Source organism: Poecilia reticulata, linkage group LG1 (assembly GCF_000633615.1).
Source record: "Poecilia reticulata strain Guanapo linkage group LG1, Guppy_female_1.0+MT, whole genome shotgun sequence".
Lineage (NCBI taxonomy): Eukaryota > Metazoa > Chordata > Actinopteri > Cyprinodontiformes > Poeciliidae > Poecilia > Poecilia reticulata.
Window position 1 is genome coordinate 8,343,324 of NC_024331.1, and position 27,824 is coordinate 8,371,147.

At 39.3% G+C, this 27,824-nt stretch overlaps 1 protein-coding gene across 3 annotated transcripts in view; it reads left to right on the forward strand.

The window, feature by feature from the left end:
* Positions 1 to 255: 255 nt before the first annotated feature.
* Positions 256 to 27,824, forward strand: part of pnpla6 (patatin-like phospholipase domain containing 6) — a 36,396-nt gene continuing 8,827 nt past the window's right edge. For 2 of the 3 annotated variants that reach the window (XM_008412136.2, XM_008412304.2), the window contains exons 1-30: positions 256 to 335; positions 4,949 to 5,037; positions 6,432 to 6,485; positions 6,677 to 6,764; positions 6,869 to 6,951; positions 7,321 to 7,412; positions 7,503 to 7,643; positions 7,742 to 7,901; positions 9,136 to 9,216; positions 9,521 to 9,649; positions 10,061 to 10,141; positions 11,269 to 11,404; positions 12,311 to 12,382; positions 13,124 to 13,224; positions 13,419 to 13,601; positions 15,097 to 15,174; positions 15,262 to 15,467; positions 15,666 to 15,797; positions 16,841 to 16,964; positions 17,057 to 17,170; positions 18,005 to 18,080; positions 18,217 to 18,366; positions 18,486 to 18,549; positions 19,768 to 19,936; positions 20,017 to 20,199; positions 20,287 to 20,405; positions 21,132 to 21,288; positions 21,435 to 21,551; positions 22,213 to 22,282; positions 27,497 to 27,613. In XM_008412136.2, the coding sequence (XP_008410358.1) occupies positions 4,990 to 5,037; positions 6,432 to 6,485; positions 6,677 to 6,764; positions 6,869 to 6,951; positions 7,321 to 7,412; positions 7,503 to 7,643; positions 7,742 to 7,901; positions 9,136 to 9,216; positions 9,521 to 9,649; positions 10,061 to 10,141; positions 11,269 to 11,404; positions 12,311 to 12,382; positions 13,124 to 13,224; positions 13,419 to 13,601; positions 15,097 to 15,174; positions 15,262 to 15,467; positions 15,666 to 15,797; positions 16,841 to 16,964; positions 17,057 to 17,170; positions 18,005 to 18,080; positions 18,217 to 18,366; positions 18,486 to 18,549; positions 19,768 to 19,936; positions 20,017 to 20,199; positions 20,287 to 20,405; positions 21,132 to 21,288; positions 21,435 to 21,551; positions 22,213 to 22,282; positions 27,497 to 27,613 (3,325 nt within the window). In that variant the 5' untranslated portion in view covers positions 256 to 335; positions 4,949 to 4,989. The remainder of the gene's footprint in view (positions 336 to 4,948; positions 5,038 to 6,431; positions 6,486 to 6,676; positions 6,765 to 6,868; positions 6,952 to 7,320; positions 7,413 to 7,502; positions 7,644 to 7,741; positions 7,902 to 9,135; positions 9,217 to 9,520; positions 9,650 to 10,060; positions 10,142 to 11,268; positions 11,405 to 12,310; positions 12,383 to 13,123; positions 13,225 to 13,418; positions 13,602 to 15,096; positions 15,175 to 15,261; positions 15,468 to 15,665; positions 15,798 to 16,840; positions 16,965 to 17,056; positions 17,171 to 18,004; positions 18,081 to 18,216; positions 18,367 to 18,485; positions 18,550 to 19,767; positions 19,937 to 20,016; positions 20,200 to 20,286; positions 20,406 to 21,131; positions 21,289 to 21,434; positions 21,552 to 22,212; positions 22,283 to 27,496; positions 27,614 to 27,824) is intronic. The other variant, XM_008412223.2, reaches the window with a different exon arrangement.

The window sequence follows — 27,824 nt, forward strand, 5'->3', positions numbered from 1 at the left end:
AAGACTGTTCGACTTTAGCTCTTTAAGGTGCTGCCTGGTGGTTAAATATAAATTACAGGTAAGCGCAATTGTAATAATTTCCACCGCCGTCCAATCAACGCCTGAGCTGTTTGTTTCTCTTTAAGCTCATTGGACATAGCGTCTATCTGTAAAAAACATGGGCGGGACATTACTGCTTCGTCCCTTTTCCGTAGTTCCGATTGGTTCGGCGTCCATCTCGCCGGTTGTTGATTGGATAGATGTATTGTGGAAAAGGAGGGACTTCATATAACATAATTTCCGTTGTATTCTTCGCTTGAAAGTCAGTGACGATTGACGGGAGTGCATTAGCTTAGGTAAGTTTGACAGAAAAAAATGAATATTTAATCAAATAGGTTGTGTTCACTGCATGTTTAAGCACTCAACAATGTAACTGTAGAAGCGTTTTGRTTCCGTGTTAGCTTAAATCGGGTCTAGTGTTTTCAATAAGGTTCTCTGTCAAAATGATCTCGTGGAGGTCAAAGAGAGTATAAAACATGATTGGAAGACGAAAACAGTTGTAGTAATGGTTGTTACATTAACATACATGTTTGTGGCCATCCCCAAGGACTGCCATCGACACTGACTGCACGGACATTGTTAGCCATTAGAGGTAACGTTAGCAGGGATTGGCAGAGTGCTGCCTTTCCCACCTAGGATGTTGAATTTGCCTGTTTTTCCTCAATGAATTAAAAAAAAAAAAAAAAAACCTGGACTAATTTAGATGCTAAAAGTTAAAAATAATAATCGATTTAATCTCTGATCAACAAGGCCTTATTATGTATAGATTATTGTATTTGAGTAGTGTATAATTCTAGTTGGATCCACTTTATTTAATATTTCGCAGTTTATGGAATGGAAAACTATCAATTTTGTCTTCCTGCTTGGTGTTCCTGGACTCCCATGTTTACAACACAGCCAAACGGCCCTGCCGAGGAAATTTCTAGAGATCAGGAAGAAAACACCATGAGAGGAAAATATGCAAAACTATTCTGGTTGAATGAGAAGACAAGCTGAGGGCAGCTAAAGTACATAGATTGCTACTGTTCTTTTTCTTATTTGCACAAACAATATATACCTTTAGGGCTGGACGATATGGCAGAAAAACGTATCACGATATAAGCATTTAATTTCAGTTGATATTGATAATTATAGATTAGTTTTTTGTTTTAAATATTTGAAGTACTACCAAAACACAGTTTTTACTCCACTATGTTATGAGGCAAGGTGGCAAGACCTTGAAACTGCTGCCATGCAAGTTTCTCAACAGGTTGTTGCTAAGTAACCAAAGGGTGAGTTGATGCCACCCATCTTGTTAACTGGCCATGAGAGGCTGAGTAGCTGAAGTCTTTCCTCTCTGCCTACATTCCCCAGAATGCTGTGTGGTTCTTGATCAAAGTTCAGTGAAAATATTGAGTATTCTTTCCCATAAATTATCAATTGATATTGATCATGTGTCTGCTGTGATATATATTGTTATTGATTTATTGTGCAGCCCCAGGTTCCTACTATCTATTTGATTCTACCTTTATAAGGCCAAACACATCTTAAAGACCTGAAACTAAATGTTTGACTGTTGTCGTTGGTCTCATGGTTAGAAAGGCTGTTTAAAAAAAAAAAAAAAAAAAATCCAGCTGGTTGTGTTGGTGGGTTGTATGGGCTTGACCCTGAATTGTGTGGTCAACACTGGTTTCATTGTTTTCAAGAGGACAATGGAAGCAGGCCTGTACAGAGGGAGGCTGATGGGGGGGGGGCACAAGGGCTTGGATAATGCATCGCCCCTTTGCTGCTACAAGTCTGTGCAAAACTCCAGTGTGAGGAAACAAAAAGACAATGTTATGTCGTAAAAGGTTTCTTATGCAACTTTGTGATGTTTTCGCAGCACCTCCTGCACTAAGTACTGTTTTTCAGCTCTTGTGACAACAGTGTCATACTTTGTTTACAGTTTATCTACCGACGGTTCACGGAAGTTTAAATGTAAACAACTCACAAGACAAACCGGACCAATTTCTATCTAGTTATTTTACTTCTTTTCAACTTAAATCATCTCTCTATTAAAGCCCAACCTGCTTTATCAAGTTGTTGACAGCAACTTCTCCTCCCATTGAAGCATTTGGTAAAAGAGGAAGTCTCAAACTTTTCAGTAGAAGAAAACCACAGCAGAACCAGGATCAGTGTGAGAGAGAGCCCATTGGGCTGAAATCTACTGGGGACTGGATTCAGTGCTTAAACAGAGAAGCACCGGACCTGGAATACAAGGTGTACACAAAAGGTTAATGGCAGCAATAGTTCTGTCAATGACTTTATCTTTGGAAAATACACAACCAACCACAGAAACGCTGAACCAGAACAATTTTCTTGGAGGAAAGGGAACAAAGGGAGCACCAAAAATGAATGACATGCAGATTTTGTGTTCATGGTACCTGAACTAAAATATACCTAAGTCCTGTTTGATATTTTCTTGATATTAATTATATTTCTTGCTGGGGTTTTTTTTTGTCATTCATTAAATCAAAGATATTTGTATTATATATTGCTTGTACTATACCATTATATTGGTTATAATGTGAAGCCTATTTAATAAATAATGGCTGGACTAAGGAGTACATAAAATGGCAGTGGCCTTCAAAGCCGTCCTTCAAAACAGCACCCTGTTCTATGGTTTGTTTATGAATTACAGGGTTACTCCCGTGTAACATGACCCTCCATCCTCAGTTGTGCACTGATTGAATTTCATCCATACAGCAGCTCAACCCCCTCCTGCCCCCCCGCTCTGCCTCCCAGTCCAGATATGCTGTAAAGTACATTAAGCAGGAAATACATCAGAACAGACCGGACCAGTGTGCTGGAAAGTGTGCCAGTATCAGTGACGAGTACAGCATGTTTAGCAAGTTTCAGTCTAGTTTCACACGGAAACAATATCTTGACTGTTTATTTCATTTGACATACTTAATTATTACTGTGTGTTTTCACTTAACCATAAACTCAAAATCTTAATGTTTTATCCTCATTATGCTGCTAAAAAGCGTAATTAAAGATGTACTCTGGGCTTTTGTTTACAATGAATACCGTTGAAATTAGAATTGCTGGTAGGCTAAATTATTAAGATGCTAATTAACTACAGTTCTCTGGTCATAAAATCTTTTTAGAAATGAGATTTTGAAGGTTTAATGGTGACATGTTTGAAGCAGTCAAACTTATGTGGCTGGTTTCTGATAAGTCTTTGAGTTACCGGTACCTGTTTTAGCCGTTTTATGATTTTTTTTTTCAGAACTGTAATATAATAAGATATAAGAAAGAGCATTGAAACTATTTTTTATTGCCCTTTTGCAGTAAACATACATTAACTATTTAGATTAGTAGAAGTAGTGTAATTATCCTGCATTTTTGTTTCAGTTGAGCTATTTCAGAAGATACCTAATAATTAAAAAAAAAAATTATTTAAAATGATACATGGGACATAAAAAAGGAAAAAAGACTAATACCTAAGTGGCACATTCAAACAAATTTCTTACAATGGTAGTAGAACTTGGACTGCAAAAAATATTTAACTATTGTTATTTTAAAGGTTTCGGATAATAAAAAAAAGATGGTATCAAAGATAAAAACAATAAGTAGTTTCATAAGGTGATTTCAGTTATTACAAGGAAGTAGCTGCTCAAACCAAGTAATTGCCCTCTTTACCAGTCTGCTTAGCAGCAACAACTGCCCTTTGTAAGCTACTCAGGAGCCACCTTGCTATTGTGTTTAGCATTATTGTCCCTTTCCGTAACCTCAAGTGCACTTGAACTTACGTTCTCAATCCAATGCCTGGACTTTCTTCTACAGGTTTCTCTGATGGAGAGCAGAATTTATGATTACACCAATTAAAATAATTTCACATGGTCCTGATGAAGCATAGCACAAGGAGACCTTTACTAGCTACCTCCAGCGTGTAGCTAGTAAAACTCAACGTTGTTTTGCGTAGCCCCTCAAACACTCCCACCAAAAATAATTGCTTTTAAAGTGTCTTTATGTATGTCTAAAAGTGCTGTATGGGTGACAATTTTCATGAGAGAAAAACCTAAGGCTAGCTTTGCTAGCTAGCTTACTAGAAAAGCCACCAGCTAGCTTTGGGTGCTGGCTAGCGAGCTAGCTACCTGACAATTTCTTTTTGTATTTCTTCAGCTTTTCTTTTCCTATCAGTAAAATTTATTTGATCAGAAACACTTAAATGTGAAAGGGTAAGATGGAAGTAATCTTCAGACGCAAATGTTTTCTCACTGCTTTGTAATTGTGGTGTATAAATTAAGTAAAGGAAGCAGAAACCCGCAGTTGCTTCATCTTTTATGAGAGCTCGAACAGGGAGGTAGTATTTGACCAGCTGTATGGGAGGAGGCATTTGCATTAAATAGAGAAAGAAAAATATTTACCTTAGGAGGTGTTGATCTTTAAATGGGACTAATTTGTTAGTGAGATCAAGGTTTGGTTTGTGGGAGGAAAAAAATGCAATCAATTACTCAGTTGCCAATATGCAACCTGGTTTGCATCATATCTAGCAGATTTAGTAACTTTCCACATTAATTTCAAAGCACTTTGTTGCCTGCCATCAAAATAACCCCATCAGATTCTAACTCTTCAGGCTGACTCACTGGTGAGGCAAAAAAAAGACTGAAACACAAACAAAAAGGAAATCTGTAATGAAGAATTATGTTGAGCAAATTTCTTTAAAGATAAATCCCTTACTAAAGCGGAACCAGCTTATTGTGACAGTGAAGGTCGTTCCTCCTCCTTAGGAAGAGGACAGTAGTGTGAGGTACACAACCAAAAGCAGTTCATTTGTTTTATGGCTCACCCAAACAATTGATTAGATCAACAACAAGGTCAGTAGGTCCTGTGCTGTAGCCCCTGCTGTGATGCGTAGCTATGACATCCTCCTGTTTGTCTGCAGTGGCTGTTGATGGACCATCCCTATGAAAACACAAAGCTACAATGGGACAGAATACCTCAGAACAAGAGGACCAAGAAGAACCCTTCTCGGTAGGTTTTGGACTAAAGCACGTGTTTACAAGTCCAGATTGGTCAATTGGTATGTTAGTGAGGTGAGTTAGAAGAGACCTGTAGTTTTCTGAGGTGATTCAGTTGTGAGGCGACAAACATGTCATGTGACCCGTCATGATCGGCAGCCTATCTAGTCCTTCTCCCGCTTCTCCTGTGGCGCTGATTGAACGGCAAACTCACTGATGATATGATTGAACAAATGATTGTTGTGCAAAGTCCTCTTGTTAAAAAGCTATGTAAATGCAGGCCATTTCCTTCTTCTTGCCTTTCTGCCACATTGCTTTTATCTTTAAATTATACAGGATACATGTCACATTAAAGCTGCGTTTTGGCAATAAGTTAATGTTTTTTGGTGTCTGGAAAATGAGTTGTTTGAAAAACTTCCAGAATGTAAATTGCCATCCAGAAACCACTTGCTGCTTTCTTATTGGATATACAGGAGGCGCCACTTCTGCTTTTCAAGGACGTATGGTTGTATAATTACGCCTCTGTGTGCAGCCATTCTCACGTGCGAGTGTAAACGTTGAGTTGGGGGGGCGTGGCCAGCAGCAGCTAATTTGGATTTAAAGTGACAGACGCCCTAAATGGTTCGTTCTGAAAGGAGCTCAAAACGGGGAGAACTGAGCAGACTAATGTCTCATTATCTAAGAATGAATTTATGCAAAAAATGTAATGAACATGTTTTCTATCGACCTATCCTAATCTGTTCATGGAAGCATAATAATAGGTCACCTTTAACCTCACAAAACCTGGGTGGGTACTTGAGAGATCCAGAGCATGTTGCACTCCTCTCCATGTYCGTTGTACTTTTGTCCCATCCAGCCCATTTACTGCCAAATAGCCTCAAGCTTGCTACAAACGTATAGATAATCGCAGATAACACTGATAAACGTCCACTGGCTCTCTGCCAGAACTCTACAGACCAATTGCCCTCACTTTTAATCTTATGATGTTAAATCTTATGGTTGACCAAACACACACAAAGCAAACAGTCTTATCTCTGCACTCTCAACAGACATGCTTTTCTGCTTTTTAAAAACTTTTTAGTGATTGCAGTCATTTTAATCAAGATCATTTTAACCTTATATTGCCAGGAAACGGGGAAGAAAATCTCTATGTATTTGAATTATGTCCACCAAATAAGAAAAGAAAGTAGATTGAGAAATATTAGATGCGGTGCAACTTTTCCGCTTTGTGCGGATGTTGCTGCCTGCAGGGTGAATTCCTGATTCCCACATGCTTTCACAGTTCGGTGAAAGAAAGACCGCCGCCGGGTCCACGTTTCGCGCAGCAACATTGTAGTTTGAAACCGTTAACTCGTCGGCTTATCGCGTGCACTAGCATTCCTGTGCATTTCTCTTTTTGTCTTTCAGGAGAGATTTGAAAACCTCAAGACGTTTGTGGAGGAAGAGCTACAGACGAGCATGGTGAGAGCAGTTTCATTTCTGTCTTCTTTCAGCTGTTTTTACCACTGCAGCAGATTTTATTACCGTAGCTAAAAGTTTAGTCCACCACTGTCTGTGAATTCAAGCAGATTTAACGGAGAGCCCGGTGCTCTCATTTTTCTTTTGCCACACACACATATACATATGTATATTTTTCTGTTCTCTCTCTCCAGATGGTGGGAATAGTTATTGGTGCTGGCGTCGCCATAATCCTCATCGCCATCCTCATCTTCTTCATCTTGCGGAGGATGCGGCTCCGAAGTCAGTAAACGCAGATTCCCTTCTCAGCCTGCTCTGAAAAGTTGTCATGGAAACGGCACATTATACAGCTCTGGTTCATTTTGACGTTAACCTTTATTTCGCAGACATAGAGGTCGAGGAGGCACCGAAGTACCGCTTCCGCAAGAGAGACAAAGTCATGTTCTACGGACGAAAGATTATGCGGAAAGTGAGTGGCGGGCTGGAAATGTTTAGGTTTTTCGCGTCTGGTGGCGTTCCGGCCACAAACATTCACCTACTTAATTCAAATTTCATGTGCTGGATTAATTCAAAGCAGAAAATAGATGAGAAGTAGAAGAAAACTGAGATAGATGTTTATTTTTAGATGTTTATTTTTGTAATTTTGTTGTGAAAATCATGCATCACTTTCATCTAAGTTACGGTAATTCATTTGGGTTTGTGGGTAAAACACGCCAAAATATGTAAAAATTCTAGACATGACTTTTTTTTATTTTTATCATTCTTAAAGCAGAGACGCATGTTTTTGCAAGAACAAACATTAGCACTGGAACCCATACTCGCATCCATTTCCCCACAGGTTTCCCAGTCTACCTCTTCGCTGGTGGGGGCTTCCTCCTCTTCTCGTCCACGCCTAAAGAAGAAGCAGAAAATGCTCAACATTGCCAAAAAGTAAAATGCTCTTCATAAAAATTGCCCTCCCTTCTTTATCCTTTCCCCCGCTTTAATCTCTCTTCATGCCATGGTGTGTTGCTCGTGCAGGATCCTGCGCTTCAAGAAGGAGGTGCCCATCCTGCAGGCGAAGGAGCCCCCTCCCTCGGTGCTGGAGGCAGATCTCACTGAATTCGACGTGGCCAACTCCCACCTCCCGTCCGAGGTGCTCTACATGCTCAAAAACGTCCGGTAGGTTCGTGCGACGAGGCGCTTTTCGCGTTTGTAGTTGCCCACTCGTGTTCTCGTTTCCTTACCTTGGCCACTTGTTGTCTTGTTGCTAACCATAGGGTTTTGGGTCACTTTGAGAAGCCGCTCTTCCTGGAGCTTTGCAAGCACATGGTGTTTCTGCAGTTCCAGCAGGGGGAGCACGTCTTCAGGCCAGGACAGCCTGACAGCAGCATCTACGTGGTTCAGGACGGGAAGCTAGAACTGTGCCTTACAGGGGTGGTGAGGCTGCAGTTCACTTCGCTTCACTCTCCTTGTTTGTCAGCTGTCATTTATCTAAGCTTAGCACAAAGTTAGAGTTAATTTAGCGCTGAGAAATGGTAGTTTTATTTTATTGTTGAATAGGTTTGTCCAAATAATTTTTGTTTTGATCAATTCAACACTTATTTGCGTATAAATCTGAAGACGGGGTTCGTATGGGTGCTTGAAATCCTTGAAAATGCTTGAATTTCAATGTGTTTTCCAGATTTGGAACTTGCTTGGTTTCTGTAAAAAGTCCATGCAAGTGCTTGATAGTCAAGCTGGACAGTTTTGTCTTAAAGTTAAATCTAATGTTTGATTAAAAGCCCAAAGCTTGGAAAACATTATTTGCATTTATCACCAGATATTTTCATACACCTAATGAAAAGAGGCGCATTTTTTACTCAATAAGGGAAGTTAAATCAGACCCAACTTTTCTTGTTGTAGGTCAGGTAGAACACTACGCCACACTATGGGAATTTTAGTTAAATTATAAGAATACATTTATAATATCAGCATAAAAAAAGATGCAGTTTTACCAGGAAAGCATCTTAAACATGTTGCTTTAATGATAAAACACTTTCTATAGTTATCAAGCGTGATCGTCTTGGTCCTGTGAGACAAAGCTCCAGGCTGATGGAAACTTCTGGTCATTTCAGATTTTACATTTCTTCCATTTCTTAATAAACACACCCACAGCTACACAGCCATATCCATTACTTTCTCACTAACTTTATGCAGTTTGTCTTGTAATCCATCCCAGGTTTTTGTAGATCCATCGTGTCCCTGAACTCGGCTTGTTGGTCTCACTGTTGGTGGTGGTGAAGATTTAACCGATTTTTGTGGAAAAATTAGCTTTCTACAGCTACGACAGGTTTAGGGTTATTTATAAATGACTTTAGCTTTTCACCAATATTTAGGAGTCAAAGCCATTACAGTTGCAGAGGATTAAATCCTGGGTGTCTGCATTCTTAAAAAGTCCTTAAAATGGCCTTACAAGGTCTTAAAAAGTCTTAAATTTGAGTTGGTGAAACCGGCAGAGACCGTGAGGCCTCTTTCACTTATAGACATGCAACTTTATTAATAAAAAAATAATAATCAATTGAGATTGGTTTCCTGATAAAGACGTCTTTTCAAATGTAAATCGGTAAAAAAGAAATGATTAAATATCTCGTGATGCCCCCCCAAACCTGTATGTCTCCTGTTTATCCTCCAGGATGGCAAAGAGAGTGTGGTCAAGGAGGTTTTTGCTGGAGACAGCGTTCACAGCCTCCTCAGCATTCTGGATGTTATTACAGTAGGTCACGTCGCACGATGCAAACACAAAGCTTTTCTTCCCCCCAATTCCCAGAGAAGCTTGTAATTATTACCCTAAAGTGAGATAAAGTACTTTTATAGCATTGATTGTATATTCCTGACACCGCTGATGTTTAACTACTGACTCACAAAACATTCCTCCTCTATCATGAGTCACACAGACATGCTTGATTTCATTTCAATCCAAGTTTAGTTAAGACTTTAGTGCTTGAATGATGTCTGCAGTGACTCTGTTGAACGTTGTTGTCTGAATGGTTTAAGAATGAAGCAACATTTGTTCCCAGGGCCATCAGAAGCCTTACAGAACGGTGTCGGCTCGAGCTGCAGAGGTCACCACTGTTCTCCGTTTGCCCGTCGAGGCCTTCCTCACCATCTTTGAGAAGTATCCCGAGAGTCTGGTGCGAGTAGTTCAGGTGAGTTTAGTACTTCTCATTGTTTTATCATCAGTATAAATGTTCACCACTGGATACTGAAGGAGATTTCAGCGAGTAGTAGATACGCCCCCCACCTCCTTCAAGTTAGACAAATTTGGTGTCAAACATTTGTGCAGCAAACATTTTTTTTTGTTTTTGCCGCCATCATTTTAAAGATATTAAGAAACGTTTCCAGAGGTCATGAAAGGTCAACCTGCCCCTTCTACCTTCTTCAAATCAGATGAAATTGGTGTCAATCAACTCGACTATGTTTGTGCAGCAAAAGGTTTTGTTTGTGCTGCTATCATTTAAAGATATTAATGTCTCGTTACAGAGCCTCGGAGTACTTTTTTTCCCCCTTGCTTGTTTCAAGGTGATGCATAAATAACTTTCCGTTTCCTTTCTGTTCAGATTATCATGGTGCGCCTCCAGAGGGTGACAGTCCTGGCCCTGCACAACTACCTGGGGCTGACCAATGAGCTGTTCAGCCATGTGAGTTATTAGAGGCACAAAACACACTCAGTGTAGTATCTGTTATTTTGTATCTACATCTAGGTCTGTCACAGTAAACAATAAATCAATTAATCGCATGATAAATGAAAATTATCGTTTTAATTTATCGGCTTTGTCGTTTCTTCCTGCCTTTTTCTCTGTCTTGATGACACTGGATGAAAAATGTGTCATATGTTGTATTCAGTTTTTATTCAGGTGCAGTTTTTGTTAACAGAGACTCGGAGTCCATTTTATTTTTTTTTTAAACAAAACAAAAATGTTTTGTCTATTTTGTTTACCAGTTCCAGTGTTAAGTGTTCCTTTGAAAATAAAGTGTATTTATTTTTGGCACGATGTCGCTTGCATTATTATGTCATTACCATTACATCAGTTTAAAATGATCTTCAAACAATTTTATTGTTTATCGCAATAATTTTTGAGACAATTAATCGCTCAGTAACATTAAAATTTGTTATTGTGACAGGCCTATCTACATCTATTGGAGGTCATTTTACTCACAGATCACTTAAAAAACAACAAACAAACAAAAACAAAATCTTACCAGGTAACCTTGGGATGTTTTCTATTGTAATATCTTAGTTCACTTGAAATAAGACAAAACTAACAAGTAACTTTTCAGTGAAAGATAGGAGCTTGTTTTAAGCCAGCAATTCCTTAATATTGATGAAAAAAAGTACAATAAGTGAAATAATCTACCATATTATAACTTATGGTAAATCACAACTGGTATTTTTTTATCAACATGAAGGAATTGTTGACTTAAAACAAGCATCTTTATCTTGCTAAAGTTATTTAAAATGTAAGTTAGTTTTCTCATTTCAAGTGAACAAAAATATTTGCTATAGAATTTAGACCAAAAATACTTGGTATGTTTTCATGTAAACATTCTGACATACACTGCATAGACTAGACATATAATCATTACTCCTCAGTTTCTGACATTAAATCAGACTAAGTGGATGTAGGAGAAATTTGTAACTTCAGGTCTTTTCACTACACATAATGGAACCTACATGAAGCAGCCCGTATTAATTTCTTCTTTTGTTAGGCTCTGATTACAGATTTTATGCCTCATGCATGTTTTCCAACGTCCCGTGGTTTCACAGGAAATGCTTCCTTCCCGTCTCCCGCCGACGTCTCCCCACGCGCCGCGCACCAGCCCCATCCGACACGGGAAGCGATTCGGCTGCCTGAGCATGTCAGAGGAGCACCGTGAAGCTGCCGTTAAAAGTGAAGCTTCAGGTAAGCGTAGCTTAATGCCACCGTGCTGGGATCAGTGAGCAGCACAAACTGCAGCAGTTGGTAGAAAAAGAAGCAGCTACTTAGAAAAACAAAATGCCCGTGTAGTTTAGGGATAATAAAAACGCTGTAGCTTACCTGTGTTGGGAATTTATTTCCGAAACGTAAATTTTTGTTTTAAGTATTTTTTTCTCTAACTGTAACCTTCCACTGCAGAAGAAAACCTGCCACAGCAAACAGACTTAAGGGAATTAATGACATGTAAAAATGAATTAATAAAATTAAAACTTCTCCCAGTAGGAATCTGTTTATTATTTTGACAAAAATATTTCTGATATTAAGAAAGAACTGACTTTTAAGAAAGAACTGATCAGCTTCTTACCTGCTTCCGACATGTTTCAGTCTGAAAAGTTTGAATAAGCATGTTATATGGTGATATGGCTCATTTTCCAGGTCTGGATAAGTTCGGGTAAAGACATTTGTGTTTCAATAGTTTCTTCCCTACCCCATCGCCAAAATGTTGTGACCTTGTTTCCATCTTCCTTCCTTTTCTCCTTAAATCCTTCCTTATTAATTGTGCCCTTTCCTTTTCCCTTGCGACCTTCCTCCATATTTCCTTGTGCCATTTGTTTTTCTTTTTGCAGACTTTCTTCCTTTTGCCTTGTTTCTTCTTTCCTTTTCCTTCCTCCTTCCTTATTTTTTTCTTTCCTTGTCTTTCTTTTCTTTCTTCCTGTATTCATTTATCCCATGTTCCGAAAGTTGGCCACTATATTTACCTGCCATAAAATCACTGGAAATCTTTTTATTTTGCACTTATAAATGGATTGAAAGGACCGGAAACAGGACATTCTTTTCTCAAAGAATGTCCTGTTGTTTTCTGTTGTTTTCATGCATTTTGTTTAATCACAGGGTCGGACCAAGGAAAAGAAGGAGGTCCGCCAAATCTCAGCAGGACCATGTCCATGCCAGTGGACATCTCTGGTGAGAGACTTTTGGTCCTTTTTTTAACGGTTTTCCAGCTTCACCAATAACAAGTTTGAATTGTTATTTACTTTTGCAGTTTTTCATTGACCCATTAACAGGTCTGGTTGTTTATTTGCAGTCTGCATGTTTGAAATGTAGCCCAGCTGAGAAAAATTAAAGAAAGAGATTAAAGATGTCTCTGTGTAACCATGGAAACACCAGGTCTGCTTTGCTTGGTGGTGTGGTATGTTTAACCAAATACTGGGCCTTTTCCATCACATGTATTTAAGCCTTAAAATCATTTTAAATTTTCCCTTTATGGACTTCATAAGATGACCTTATTGGTGCTTAAAAGACAATATTTTCATACCAGATCGCTTTTTCTGAACCGTTCCAACTGCAGTTCTCTCACTCGGTCATTGGGAAGTAATGACTTGTTGGTTTATGGTTTTATGACTAAACAGATGGTGAGATATGAAAATCAGCAGAGCGAAAAGCTCAGCTTGGCAGAATGAAACGAGACAACTCTGTGATGTGCTTTTTGAAGTTATGACGCATCACAATAATCTTCATTTGTTCGCAGCAGATGTTGATGGAAACAGGACAAATCATCAAGAAAAGCAAGCATCGATGCTTTCACTTGGATGAAAACTCTTTTTCTCATACATGTGTTTGTGTGCAGAAATGACTGGATTATTTTTCGTTTGCTTTTTTTTAAACCAACATTAAAACAGTTTTCTCTTTTTTTTTTTTGTGCAGGTATTCAGAAAAGTGTGAAGTCAGATTTTGACATGGCGTTCGAACGAGGACGGATTTCTGTATCTGCAGAAGACGGCAACACACTTCCAACCTTCAGTCGGGTCGGTGCACAACCCAAATAAAACCATAAGCTCACTTCTATCTTCCTCGCATGAGGAAAAGTGTTTTGAGTTTCACTTGACAACAAAACCTGAAGCCACTTTTTACTTGTGGTAGCGAGGAAGCAAAGCGACTCATCCAAATGAAGCGTTTATACAAAAGGTTCCATTTTAAAATTACTGGGTTTTCTTTGCAGTCCGTTTCCAGCGAACAGCGTGAGAGGAAAGTGACGGTTGATGAAGTTCCATCAGGGATCTATTTGTATCCTGAGGAGGAATCGGGCATGGACAACATCTTCTTCACACAGTCATCCAGTCGGTGCAGCACTTCGCTCTTTGAGGAAGCTCAAAAAGAAATTCTCAAAATCATGCAAATAGAGGTATGGTTTAACTTTTCATGCAGTCACAAAACTTTTCTTTCTTTTGTCTAGAAGTGGCACCACATTTCAAAAATTGCTGTTGTTGGAATGTCCAGTGAGTCGCCACGATAAAAACAAAAACCAGATCTGTCCTCGTATATTTCATCCTGAGTTTTATAAGTAGCACCTGAGTGTCTTTCTTTATTTGCAAAAAATAAACGTGTACTTAATTCAGGATGTACGTGGATCCTTAAAAGTCTTAAGTTCATTTATCTAAAATTAAGGCCTAAAATAGTTTTGAATCCATTCAAGAAAGTGTAAGTAGGCCTTAAGTATGTTAATAAAGTCTTAAATTTTGTCGTGGCAAGGCTATTTGATCTCATATATTCTACATAGGTTTTTTTATCGCTGGACTTTTCTATTAGGCAAAARTTTGAGTTGTGTGCAGATGTTTTCACTCACTGCCTTCTGCGACTCAATACGGTTAAGGCTACCGGTAACAAGCTATACTTACTTTCTCGCTAGCTAACTAGCTTTCTCACACTATGCCATGTGAGAAGAGACACAAAAAAGATCCAGAAATTTCTCAGCTTTGTTTCCCTGCGTTTCTTCTGCACAGCTCTGTTGTGGTATAWGTCTTAAGTTTTATTCATCATGGTCTTAAAAAGTTTGAATTGGTGAAACATTCATAAACCTAGTAATTACTCACTGCTTTAGCATCATATCTTCGTTTAAATAATAAAATAATTGCTTCGTATGCTGTCGCATATTGTTGCTTGTCTGACTGAATTCAAAGTCCAAATAATTAGAAGCTGTAAAATTCATTTATCAAGCAACTTGATGGGACCTGGCTGTACTGAAATCACTCTGAACTATGGAAACCCAGAGTGTGCTTTGGTGACAAAAAATAAATAAAAATCCAGATTTTCCTGAAATTAAATATTCAAAAACAAAAAATTGGATCAAAGGACAAAACTAATTTATCTGCCAGCCCAATCAATCAATCAATCAATCAATCAATCAATCAATCAATCAATCAATCAATCAATCAATCAATCAATCCTCTTTATTTAGACACAATTATGGTCCATAAACAGAACAAGAACAACAAAAACAAGAAAAGAAAAAAAACACATTTGCATATGATGTGTAAATGCTTTTATTTTGAAATGTTAGGACTGAAACAGGGCCTTCTTACTTTGCCTTTGTTCTTTCTTCTTTTTGTGGGTGTAAGTTCTTTTGACATTCAACCCAGACCACTTGCTAACCTTTCCTATGCAGAGACTAGTTTTTCTGTCACATTGTCTAAATTGTTGTTTCCAACCAACGCACTGATTAAAATGTTCGATTGGATCCAAAAATATATTTTTGTGTGTGTGTGGTCATTCATGTATCTGAATAATGTGACTGCAATCAAACTTCCATGTGAAGCGTCTCTAAAGTGTCATGCACTCGCATTTTGTCCGACTGTTTTCTCCTCCATCTTCGTCTTGACAGCATGTCTCCACTCTTTTAGGATCCAGGTTTGTTAAGCGGGAAAGCGACTTTGCACTACGCAAAAGCTGGAGCCGTTTTAGCGAGTCAGGGAGACCAGGTAACTACTCCACCGGACGCGGATCGTAAAGGCTGTGTGTGTGGCAACGGGCACGAAAACAATTTATTTCCGTTCATGGTCCCGCAGGATGTGAGTCTGCACTTCGTCCTGTCTGGTTGCCTGCATGTTTACCAGCGAATGATCGACAAACAGGAGGCCGTCTGCTTGTTTGTGACCCACCCAGGAGAGATGGTAGGCCAGCTCGCGGTGCTCACCGGAGAGCCCCTTATCTTTTCCATTAAGGCTGTCCGAGACTGTACTTACCTGAAGATCTCAAAGTCAGATTTCTATGAGTGAGTCTTTTCCTCTTTTCTGTGGCCAAAGATTGCATAATTGAAAAGATGCTAGTTATGAGCTCGGTTTAGAACCATCAGCATGTTTCCCTCTGAATTAATCATTTTAGCCGAAGCAAATTGTCTTTTTGTTTGTCATTGCTGTTCACTATTGCCCTTCGTTCAATCAGTACTCCTCCTCGTTTCTGGCCCCTGCAGGATTATGAAGGAACAGCCCAACGTGGTGCTGAGTGTGGCCCACACGGTGGCCATTCGAATGTCGGCTTTTGTCAGGCAGATGGACTTTGCGATCGACTGGATGGCCGTTGAAGCGGGCAGAGCCCTCTACAGGTTCGTTCAGGTTTTCCTCACACAGACATATTTGCATTTATTTGCAATAAAGGAAAATATTACATAAACATGTTTTGCTTGCTGTTCTCACACAGTTCAGCTGCATGTTTGTACAATCTTTACTGATGGATGATGCATCTTAGTAAACTAGAATGAAAGCTTCCATTTTTTTGGACAACTTTGTTACAATATGAAGGGATATATTTAGTTTCCATCACTTATTTAAAGCTAATTAAAAACTTTCCAATTCAGTTTCTCAGGGAGTTGCCATAATATCTCTCTCTAAAGATTGAGACAAATAAAAAGGACAAAAGTATTTATTTTTTTTGGTACAGAAATCTTTAATCCATGTTGTGATCTACAGAATTGACTTGGAAGTTGTCCAGCAGACTGTCACTATTGCATTAGTTTGAAATTTCCCCTTGTTTCTACCACACTTTTTCCGCCCACTTAACTTTCCATTATTATGGTTAGAAACAGAACTTGATAAACTTCTGTTGTGGCTTACTTACACGATTATTTAAAATTATTTTGGGATTCTCATTAGATGTAAGCTGCTAGCATGAGCTCAAACAGTTCCACTTTGGCTTCATCAAACCTCTGGATGCGTCTCCAAAAATGAAGATCTTTGTCCCTCTGTGTATTTTTGAACTTTAGTTTGGTTCTTTTGTGTTTCTTTTGGAGTACCAGCTTCCTCCTCACTGAATGTCCTGTCAGCCTATGTCAGCAAGGAACATGTTTCACTGTGAATAATCACTCTTACCAGAGTCAATTTGCACATTTCTGATGAAAACCAATTCATTTCTGGGACACAGAACCCGTCTACTTAGCAAAATCATGTTGGTAATTCTAACTGATGGTAAAACAAGAGAAGTTTGGTCTTTTAATTTGGTGTAAAACTTCTGGTTTCAGCTGTATGTGCTTCACAAAGAGAATATCAAATCCATCACTATGTGAAATGAATCCATATCGAATGAATTAAATAAAACACATCTGCACGTTTCGCACCGTTTGCGATGATGATGGCGGCTGTTTAACTGCAGACAAGACGACCAGTCGGACTGCACCTACATCATCCTGAACGGACGTCTGCGATCGGTCATCCGGAAGGCGAACGGCAAGAAGGAGTTGGTGGGGGAATACGGCAGAGGAGACCTCATTGGTGTCGTAAGCATACTTGGTTTCCTCTTCTCTTGAGCGGGCACTCGACTCTTGAGCCAAACTCTGGGTTTTGGAGCAGGATGTTGTTTGTCCTCCAGGTGGAGGCGCTGACCAAGCAGCCCAGAGCCACCACCGTGCACGCTGTGAGGGACACGGAGCTGGTCAAGCTACCAGAGGGAACGCTCAACAACATCAAGAGACGATACCCACAGGTGAAACGAGCGCGTTGTTTAGATCTCCGCAGCATTCACACACACTTCTGAAACGTTTAACTAGACAAGTATGCTAAAAAAATAAGGAAAACAAGCAGGCTTCAGTCTTTTTTTGCTTGTGTTGTTTGAAAGATAAAAAAAATAAGAAGAATTTCTTATGAACGAGGCACTTTTCACATTTTTACTGAAGTGGCATCAGTCTTTGACTTGCAGCGTCACAATTAGAATTTTCGTCAAATTCATTGATTGCTTTGCTTGTTGAGAATCCACAAATGCATGCATAAAAAAAAAAAAGAAAAACCAGAATAAAACCCAAAACTTTTTTGTTGTGTTCTAAACCTTGTTGTTTCAGAGTTTTGAAATGAACTTGTGGTTCTTAAATAATTGGGAAACCATGATTAAATAATAACATTTATATTATAATTTACTTATTTTATAATTCAGTTTCAGTTTTGAGAGCTCTACCTGTTTTCCTCTGTTGCTCAGCAGGCGATTGGTCTGCAGCTGTTGCTATGAAGGTCACCAGAGGTTTTGGGTCTTTGTGATGATCAATAATGACTCGTTTCTCCTCTCTCCTTATAATCTGTGGCACAGAAAACATGAAAAAAAAAAACAATCATATTTACACCACATGTGATGAATCTGTATAAAACACTTCCAAATTTTATTACATGTGTACTTTTTGAGCTGCACATCGTTTCTATTTTTATTTCTCAACATTTTTATGTTATCACATATATAAATACTTGATTAATTTATTGAATTTTGTAATTTTATGGGTGCTCTTCTGATTCACGTTTGTTTTCTTTTTTTTTTTTTTTTCTTTTTTCTTAGGTCGTGACAAGGTTGATCCACTTGTTGGGCCAGAAGATTCTGGGGAACCTGCAGCACGGTCGGGGGCCGTTCCCAGGTCAGAGGATGACTAAACACACCTCCCTGTCTCTCTCTCTCTCTCTCTCTCTCTCTCTCTCTCTCTCTCTCTCTCTCTCTCTCTCTCTCTCTCTCTCTCTCTCTCTCTCACTCACTCTTTGCTCCCCGCTCACCAGGTGCGGCGCTGAATTTGCCAAGTATGACGAAAAGTGCAGATGTCACCAACCCGACCAGTAACCTCTCCACCGTGGCTGTGCTTCCTGTGGGTGACGAAGTGCCAATAAGCGCCTTTAACTTGGAGCTCAGCCACGCTCTCAGTGCCATCGGTAACTCCCCCCCCACGCCCCCTTCACTTTCTGGACATTTTTTCTCCATTTCTTCATCTCATTCTCTTCATCTTGTTTTGGTTTATTTATTTGACCTTCTCCCCGTTTGACACGCGAAGGCCCCACTCTGCTTCTCACCAGTGACATCATCAGGGAGCGCCTGGGAGCGTCTGCTCTGGACAGGTCAGTCTGGTGCTCAGGGAAGCGTTTCCCTTTTCCAGTATTTTTTTCTTATTCTTACTAATTACAAACACGTTTTCCAGAAAAATCGAAAGCATTTCTAAAATCGAACACATTCTCAAATCCTTTTCGTATATTAATTTGTTTGAGGTTTATCCAGAGATCCTTCGCTGTGTGGAAAAGTAAGGAATTTATTTTTCATATTTTCCAGGCCTGGTAAAGTATGGAAAATGGAAACTAGAGTGTGAATTTAATTTGCTTAATTTCTTCAGATTTGATTCGATGCCTCATTGTCTAAATCAGACTTCAGTCATTTTGCCCTCGGCTCACAGACAAAAACAATCGAGCCGCAATTTCTCTCTCTAGATATAATTTGCAATTTTTAAAGAAACACCATTTTATTGCTATTTATAAGTTTTAAAATACAAAAAATAAAGTTTTGAAAAATGAGAAGATGAAAACATTTTCTTCCATAGGATAATATTTGTGGATTTTTTTAAATCACATTTTTCCAAATAAGAAACAAATAAACATATATTAGTTGTTGTTTTTGGTCATTCTGTTTTGAAAATGTTATGCAATTAACTTCATTAAGAAAAAAAAACTTTTATTTTATATCCACGTTTAAAAACTCAACAGTGGACTCTCAGGTACCAGCCGTGACTCACCAGCCTAGTAAAACTAAATTCTGAAAAGTCGAGAGCATAAAACATTATTTATTTGCTACATTTTGTTCCATTTCACTCAAATTTAGATTATTACAGAACCACAAATGGGCGTGGGATCCACAAATTCAGTATTTGCATATTCAGACTGTTTGCGAATGTTTTCGTGTACCGTAACTCCAAACACAACAAATGCTAATATATTCAAGAGAAAATGCAGCTTGGGAACTTGAAAGTACCTTAGAGCAATGCTTAATGATAGGCTTTCACAGCAGCCAATCCAGGAGCCTCATTCGTTTTCCTTGGTGCTGATTGGCTGCACCTGCAAGAGCCAAAATAGGAAGACTGTAATTGGTAGCTATTCAAAGTAGCTTCCAGAGTGGCTGTTAATCACCACTCTGGAAGATCCACAGAGAACTGTCCGCCATGTTTGTGAGACTTTATCATGGTGTCATTATTTCACTGGTATCTCAGACCTTTAAGCCCTTGTTTTGCTTTTAAAACCTTCAATGTTGCTGGAATAAAACCCAGTTCCTCATCTCCCCGTTGATTTCAGCATCTACGAGTACCGTCTTTCTGGCTGGCTGGCCCAGCAGGAGGACATCAACCGAATCGTCCTGTACCAGACGGACAGCAGCATGACGCCGTGGACGCAGCGCTGCATCCGGCAGGCTGACTGCATCCTGATAGTGGGTGTGGGGGATCAGGAGCCCGCTCTAGGGGAGGTGCGTGTCCATAGAGCAGAGGACTGTGAGGGTGATAACTGCACCGTAACGCTAATCTCCTCTCCTTGTCGTCTCTAAAGTTGGAGCAGATGCTGGAAAACACAGCCGTCCGCGCGCTGAAGAAGCTCATCCTGCTGCACAAGGAAGACGGACCCGGTCCGTCCAGAACCGTGGAGTGGCTCAACATGCGCAGCTGGTGCTCGGGTCATCTCCACCTGAAGTGTCCCCGCCGGGTCTTCTCCAGACGCAGCCCCACTAAGCTGGTACATTTCTGTACAATTTTTAAAAAAAAGTCTTCTGAATTAAAGAGCTAATTTTCATGTGTTGCCGTTTGTATTTTGTCTCCGCAGAGGGAAGTTTATGAGAAGGTGTTTCAGAAAACGGCGGACAGACACAGCGATTTCTCTCGGCTGGCCCGAGTTCTCACTGGAAACAGCATCGCGCTCGTGCTGGGTGGAGGCGGAGCCAGGTGAGTCTGAGCCCAAAGCAGATGGTTTAAGTAGCTAACCAGCTGCTAATATACATTTGCTAGCTAGCTTTCGCGCTCTCCTCGTAGGGACGCAACACGCTGGTTTTATATTATTTTATTATTATTTCTATTATTATTTTTCCAGTTACACGAAGCATCAAACCATATCAAATGCTTTGTCCACTTAGTCACCCAGAGTTATTGCACGCGGCCGCGTGGAGATCTGAGAGACTCGTCCCTTAAAACTCGAGCAACCAAAACATTTTCTGTGATTCTTATTAAAAACACAACAGACACTAAATGGAAGCGCTACTAAAGCCACATTAGTAACATTAAATGAAATCTTCTATTTGTTGAGTTGAGCATGCAGCGGGTTTAACTCATACAGGGCCGGTCCAAGGCTGTATGGGGCCTGGAGCAGAATTTGACTTGGGGGGCCCCTTTTGCTGCTATAAACATCAGCACCTCTAACAGCTTCTGGGTTAGATTTAGTAAAATCTGGGAGAGTGGAGTAGTTTAATTGGCCAACCTAAAAGCAATCATTTATAATTGCAGTTTACTAATTTGTATTTGTAAACAAATAGCTCAAACTCAAAGACTAAACTCACAGAATCAGAATTTTTAGTGCATATCTAGTTAATCAACGATTATTTTGTGCAAATAATGTGAAAGTTCACTTCATCACATGCTCATAGACTCCCACATCCTGCACATTTTGTCCTGCAGAGGCTGCTCACATGTGGGGGTGATTAAAGCCATGGAGGAAGCTGGGATTCCCATCGACATCGTGGGCGGCACGTCCATCGGCTCGTTCATCGGAGCGCTGTATGCCGAGGAAAGGACCGCCGTTCGGACCAAACAGAGAGCCAGAGAATGGTCCAAGGTTCGGTGCAATCCGTTGTTGTGTCCATTCTTGGTCCATTTTCTTATACGTAGTGGCTAGTTTACATGTAACACGTCACCAAGAAGCACTAATGTGTCTGAGCGATGGAACAGAAGTTGATGTGTCTTTGCTTTTTGGTTTAACAGTCGATGAATTCAGTATTTAAAACGGTCCTGGACCTCACCTATCCCATCACCTCCATGTTCTCTGGTTCGGCCTTCAACACCAGCATCTATAATGTGTTTGAGGACAAGCAAATTGAGGTAAGAGATGTTTTTTTTAATTCTCTAGCAAGACTTTTCATATGCAGTCGTTCCTGATAAATTTCCCCTTCGCTGGGTTTGTATGGGTGCTTGAAATCCTTAGAAATGCTTGAATTTCATTCTGCTGTTCTCAAGGTTTAGAAGGTTATTGATTTCTGTATAAAGTCATTGAAACTGTGTGGTTTTGGAATAAAGTGCAACCTAACATTTGATTGAAAGCCTAAATGTATTTACAGTTGAAACCAGATATTTAAAGATAATTTTAAAAAACACTTTTTTCAGTCTGTCTGAAGTTAAATCAAACAAAATTTCTCTTGTTTTAGGTCAGTTGCAATTAGCAAATATATTCCTCTTTGCTAAATGCCAGAGAACTTAGCAAGAGCATGTTTTTTTTAGGTCAGGCGTATAYGTTATGTGTAATAGAGACATTTAATARCAGTAATAAATTATATTATAAAACTGTGTTTAAACTGTCTTCTTTAATTCATTTGTGTTGTTTTTATCTCTAAAGTGATCCAGGGAAAGTTTGAAAACTTACCTTGAAAATGCTTTGAAAAGTGCTTAAATTTTGCTGTAGGAGAAAAGTACAAACCTTCATTCTGTTAATAGAGCAATATTGAAAAATACGGCAGCATTTAAAGACCCTGTCTTTAACCTTCAGGACCTGTGGCTCCCATACTTCAACGTCACCACGGACATCACGGCGTCGGCCATGCGCGTCCATCAGGACGGTGAGTCGCAGCCGGACTGAGTTGAGGGCGTTACAKAACCAGTGCAATGGCATGTCACTGCAGTCAGTCAACCATCAAAAACTACTTTGTACAAGTTTTGCATCTGCTGGTGTTAAATGTAAAAATAATAACAGTTTGAATAACCTGGAGCACAAAATGGACAAAAACCCGACTTTTAGACCGATTTGGCTTAATGATGGCAGAGATTTGCTTTCTGATTTGAGSTAAAGACTGAAGCTGCTGTGTTCATAACCTCCACTGAGGCCAAACACCTGCAGAAACACTTAGGGGAAGTAGAAATCACACCAATAAGAGTTCACTGGTTTTCAAGAAGAATGTTTTAAAAACTTTATCAAWGCGTAAAATATTAGAAACRAATGTGACGGTGGCTTCTGGAAGGTCCAATGGAGATCTAAATGTTCACCAGGCCAGAASGTCACCGTTTTGAYCATCCTCCMGRCAGGTTAGCAGGAAYGTTTGAAGATCAGCGTTGGGGACGAGTTGATGCCAGGAAGCYGCGGTCTCGCTTTCACTGAYGATAATYAAGTTACTAGAGAGAGAGATTCACAAAACAATGTTCACAGCCTTATGATGCATGAAGACAGGCTGGGACTAAAAGTGAAAAGAAGTCACTTGAATGAGACTGCGAGGCTCTCTAGTTGTGAGGCTGACATRAAGTTAGGCTGGRCGATACAGTTTCAAARTAAAATAAAAAGTTTTTAATACTAGATCCAATTTCTGATTTTAAGAATTTTTTYCCCCTCATCATTTTCTTTTCTAAAAAAGAAATTACAAATGACAGGACCTATTTTCAAAGAGTGGCTTTTGTTTCTATTATCCCTTCTGTGAGCTGTGAGGACATAGTCACAACAATAGCAGAAAAAAGACAAATGTATTTTGTTTTCCTCATGAGAAAAAAGCTTGGATATATTTTTGTTATTTTTTCTGTTGGAGTTCTTATAAAATTACTACTTAATTCCCCTGATATCACGACTTTATTCTGGTAATGTTAAGACTTTATTTTCATATTATTTCAAAATTTTTCTCACAATAAATCATACTGTTAGAAATAAAGTTTGTAGCATTATGACTTTAGATTTTATTTATTTATTTAATCTGAGCCTGATCCTTACATTTTGTCGTAATGAACTCAAAGTCCGGATAAATGGAAGCTGTGAAACGCGCTCTTCAAACAAGATGGCGACTTTAAGCTTGTTGGCATCACTCTGAACCATGGAAACCCACGGAGCAAAATGGTGGGGGGAATAAAAATCCAGATTATTCCAAGAATTTAATCTTCAAAAACCAAAAATTTGATAACATCGATTTATCGCCCAGCTCTAGAAACTCCAAAATGTATCTTCCTTAAAAGATCATGATCAGCAGTGTAATRTTGATTAATCGTTGGCCATTAACCAGTTTTCTTTCTCCATTTTCTTATTAATTCATTTTCCTAACTGCGATTCACCTCAGAGAACCTGAGGCACTTCGTCTCCAACCCTGACTTCCAAAGACTCGCCAGGTCTTGTTCAGGTTTCTCGTTAGMGTTTGGATGAAGTGGAGGTGGTGGACGTTAAATGTTCTCTCCATCAAACAATTTAACGGCAGACATCAAAGTCCAAAACGACTTTAATTCACATGTTCAACTGTTTGCGATTCTGCACGAATAATCCTCTAATTATGTTTGAATTAGCTTCAGCCGAAGAGTTAACCTGTTGTGTGCTGCGTTTTCTGAATGTGTAAAATCAAATCCAGCGCTCTTGACTTCCAGTTAACGTAACGCTAAGCTATCTTTTGCARCGTGGTGCGTCACGTTGACATCTTGCTGCTTTAATTGCATTGTAGCTGCTGGTTTTATGGAGCTTTAGCRCTGTATTTGATGAGTTGGTAGTCCTGCAGGAATGCTGCTGATGTTTGCACCTTGGCATGTGTGTGGACTAACTGCTGAAGCAAAGCCTTTTCCTCTTTCATTGCTCCTGTTATGTGCTTCATCCTAGACTCTTTCTTCCTCTTCTTTTCTCACTTCCTCTACACGTCCCTTCTTTTCATAAAGTGCAAACGTTGGTTTTTATTATTATTATTTATGTTAGTGTAAATAYGCCWCACTCTGTTAGCCTTTTAAAGCTTCTACCCAAGATATAACCTGTGTAGATGTTGATCCTAAATCACAAAAGTCCCCTGTTACGTCGGTGTCAACATGTAGGATCCAGAACACATCGCTTCTTAAATCTTTTCCATTCCCCCCCTTCAGTAACGTACTACGTTGTTTCTGTCCTATATTCACCTTCATCCTTTGCTTCCTGTAGTTTTTATTTGGTACCATTTCAGTACTCCAKGTTTGGGAAGGAAAAACTTACTGGGCAGCCATTTTAATGGCTGTCGCATAGAAAGCGACTTCCTTTTTTTTTCTTTGGCCGTATCCCGACGTCGAAGCTACAGAGATGGCACAAATGTTGCTAATTTCCCCATTAATCTCCTTTTTATGGAAAAATAATTACATCTCCAGTAGTTTAAAACCGATGGTCTCCTCACTCACTCTTTCTCTTCTCTTTTCTCTCTCTTGCCGTTGTCTGAGTGGTTCTTCCCACGTCACCCGTTTGATCCGGTCTCCTAACAACACTAATGCTATGTTAAGCTCAATTTTAAAGCRCCAATCCTTCAGAAGCTGACGTTCTAAACCAGTTTYGTTGAGTAATTCTCAATCGTCAACCATTAAGTTTGACTGATACTAATCCAATCAAGCTTTTCTTTGTTTTTAGTTTATTTTTCAGTATTTGTCTGCCTAYTTTTGGAGTCTTTAAAACAAATCTGGCTGCATTTGAAAATGTACAACTACAACAAGTTTGAATTAAAAATGTATATTTCTGTACACAAATGCTATACTTTGCTTCAAAACGTGCCAGACTTTCTTGAGGACTTTTCAAGTGATCTTGACACAGTGGTTTCCCAAGTATGGAAAGCCTTTAGTATCAAAAATCAAATATTAACATGTTGTAAATGGCGTGATGCGCTGTTTTTGCGTGGAAACATGTTGTGAATCTAAACATTTGGTGGTGTAAATAAAGCGCGATCACGTAAAAAAATGCACAGTGGCTTAAATAATGTGCAGTATACATATTTTGTCACATTTCATACATGTTTTATCATCCAGAGGATGTTTTATTTGTGCTCAGTTACTAGATTTTGGGGCATTTTACCCACCAGAAGAAAAACGCATCCCGCTATTCATGGTTCAGAACAGCATATTAGAAGTCTGCTTTTTGATGCTAATAGTTTGCCATACTCACGTTTCCATCCACATGAAAACATTTTTTCTAAAACAGGTTGTCAGTTTCACATGCGTCCACAAAGAACCATTAAAAAAAAAAAAGCATTCAGACACACAAAAACTCGAGGAACGGCCCAAAACGCAATTTCTTTAACTCCTCCAGACCTATAAGTGGTGCTAAACATGAAGTATGGGACATAAGGCTTCCACATGAGGTTAGTGGTAAACACAGTAAGGAAACAAAAAATGGTTAAGTCTGATTGATATGACACGTTTGGGGTTATAGATCAGGTTAGCAGTTGGGCTACATGATCATTTTCACTGTCCAGAAGAATACACAGGACAGAAATTTTCACTCTGGAACCCCTTTTGTTCCAAATCAGTTTAGTTTTCTCTAAAATGTCGTCTCTGTTTGAACACAGGATGAAAACCTTTGGAAAAATCTTTTTAGGGTTGGGCAAAAACAAAACAAAACATGTGGACAGGAACATGAAGCAGACAGTGAAAGAACGACAGTAAGGTTATAAAAGTAATACTTGAGAGCAGCTCAAAAACGAGGTCTATGTTTTGGCCATCCCAGTAGGAGGCTGATATACACTCATTATCGACATGAAAGTCGCTTGGGCCTTTTTAAAAGTGCGTTTAACTCGTTCCTGCATCGGATACCAACATAAAACTCGAATGAATTTTAAAAACAGGAACAAGTTTGAAGTTGATGCACAAAAAACTTCTGGCACTGTTCCATTTAAATATTTTAACACTTCTTCAATCGCAAATGGCATTGTTCATTTAAATACGATGGATTCCTACCACAAGTCTGACTTTTAATCCATACGACTGAGGTCTGGGCCATTGCTAACATGCTTTATATATTACTAAATCAGTTCTGATGTGTCCGTGGAAATCTCTGTCTAAWTAGAAATACAAACTAAAAGGAGCATTTCTGTTTGAGAGCAACAGAAGAACCCCTAAGGCTTAAAGTATCATAGCTAGATGATCCCTGAATATGGACCCAGGGTGCCGTCTAAGAAAKAAACACCTGCTCYAAAGCAACACCTTMAGCTTTTAGAAGTTTTTTTTTCCTCCCACATGGACAAACGAAATCCCTTCTGGAAAAAAGTTTTGTTCTTGTATGAGAAAAAATTTGGTTTCAGTGACCAGAAATAAGTTYGGATGGAATCAGATTTTCCAACTTACGGACACTTGGAAAAACAAAACCACCATAAACCAAAAGTTCATTGAAAGTGGCAGTAATCTTCTGGATTGGTCCAGACCTCAAGCTTTTTGGAAATGTATAGATTATGTTTAAAAGCAAGTTCCAACCAACCTAAATGATCTCTCCTATGTCTGCTGATCTCAAGCCAGATTTGTGAAAAAGCTTGATGGAGGCTTATAAAGGAATGAGCTTTTTCTGCGGCTTGGTAAGGAACATTTACTCAAATGTCAGTGGAGGTGTATGTGTTTATTAGAGCCGGTGCGTGTGAATTTGACTATTCATATCAGACAAAATCCACGATAACTTCAAACTTGTGCACCTTCTTTTTGCTTTTAAAATTCAGGTTGTGTATCTTCTAACAAGGAACAGTTTAAATGCATTCTTAAAAGCCAATAAAGAAAGACTTTTATTACAATGATAAGTTGACCAACGTTGTATAAAGAGAACTGGGATGCCCCAAGACTTTTGCACATTACTGTAAGTAGACTTTAGTGAGAAAACATCCCGTTTCTTTCTGTTTCTTTTCTCCTTGGAGCCTCTTTAGCTTTTTGTCTCTGTGTCTCAAGCGTTTCTTCCTCTCCGTCTTTTGCCTTCTTCTCTATTCCTTTCACTGTCCTTCTCATTTTGTTTTCTTTTCCTCCTCCTGTTTTTTTTTTCTTCTCCATCTGTGACGTGGAGTCCGGCTCATATTTGATGTGATCCTCCTTGTCCATCTCCATTTCCCCGACAGGTTGCGTCTGGCGCTATGTTAGAGCCAGCGCCTCCTACACCCCCTATTTACCTCCCCTGTGCGACCCCAAGGATGGCCACTTGCTTGTGGATGGTTGCTATGTTAACAATGTCCCAGGTCAGAGTTCAAACACCCACTCACCAAAAATCACCTCTGTCTCTCTCCCCACGGTCCCTGAATAGACGGTCAACCACTTGGCTACCCTCCTCTTTACTGTTATCCCAGTTCTCATTTGTAACTAACCCATCCTTGACCAGGTGGACATTGGGAGCCCATGGTTTGGAAGGAAATACTTTATAGATGTAGTTTAAGTATCCTGTTTTACATG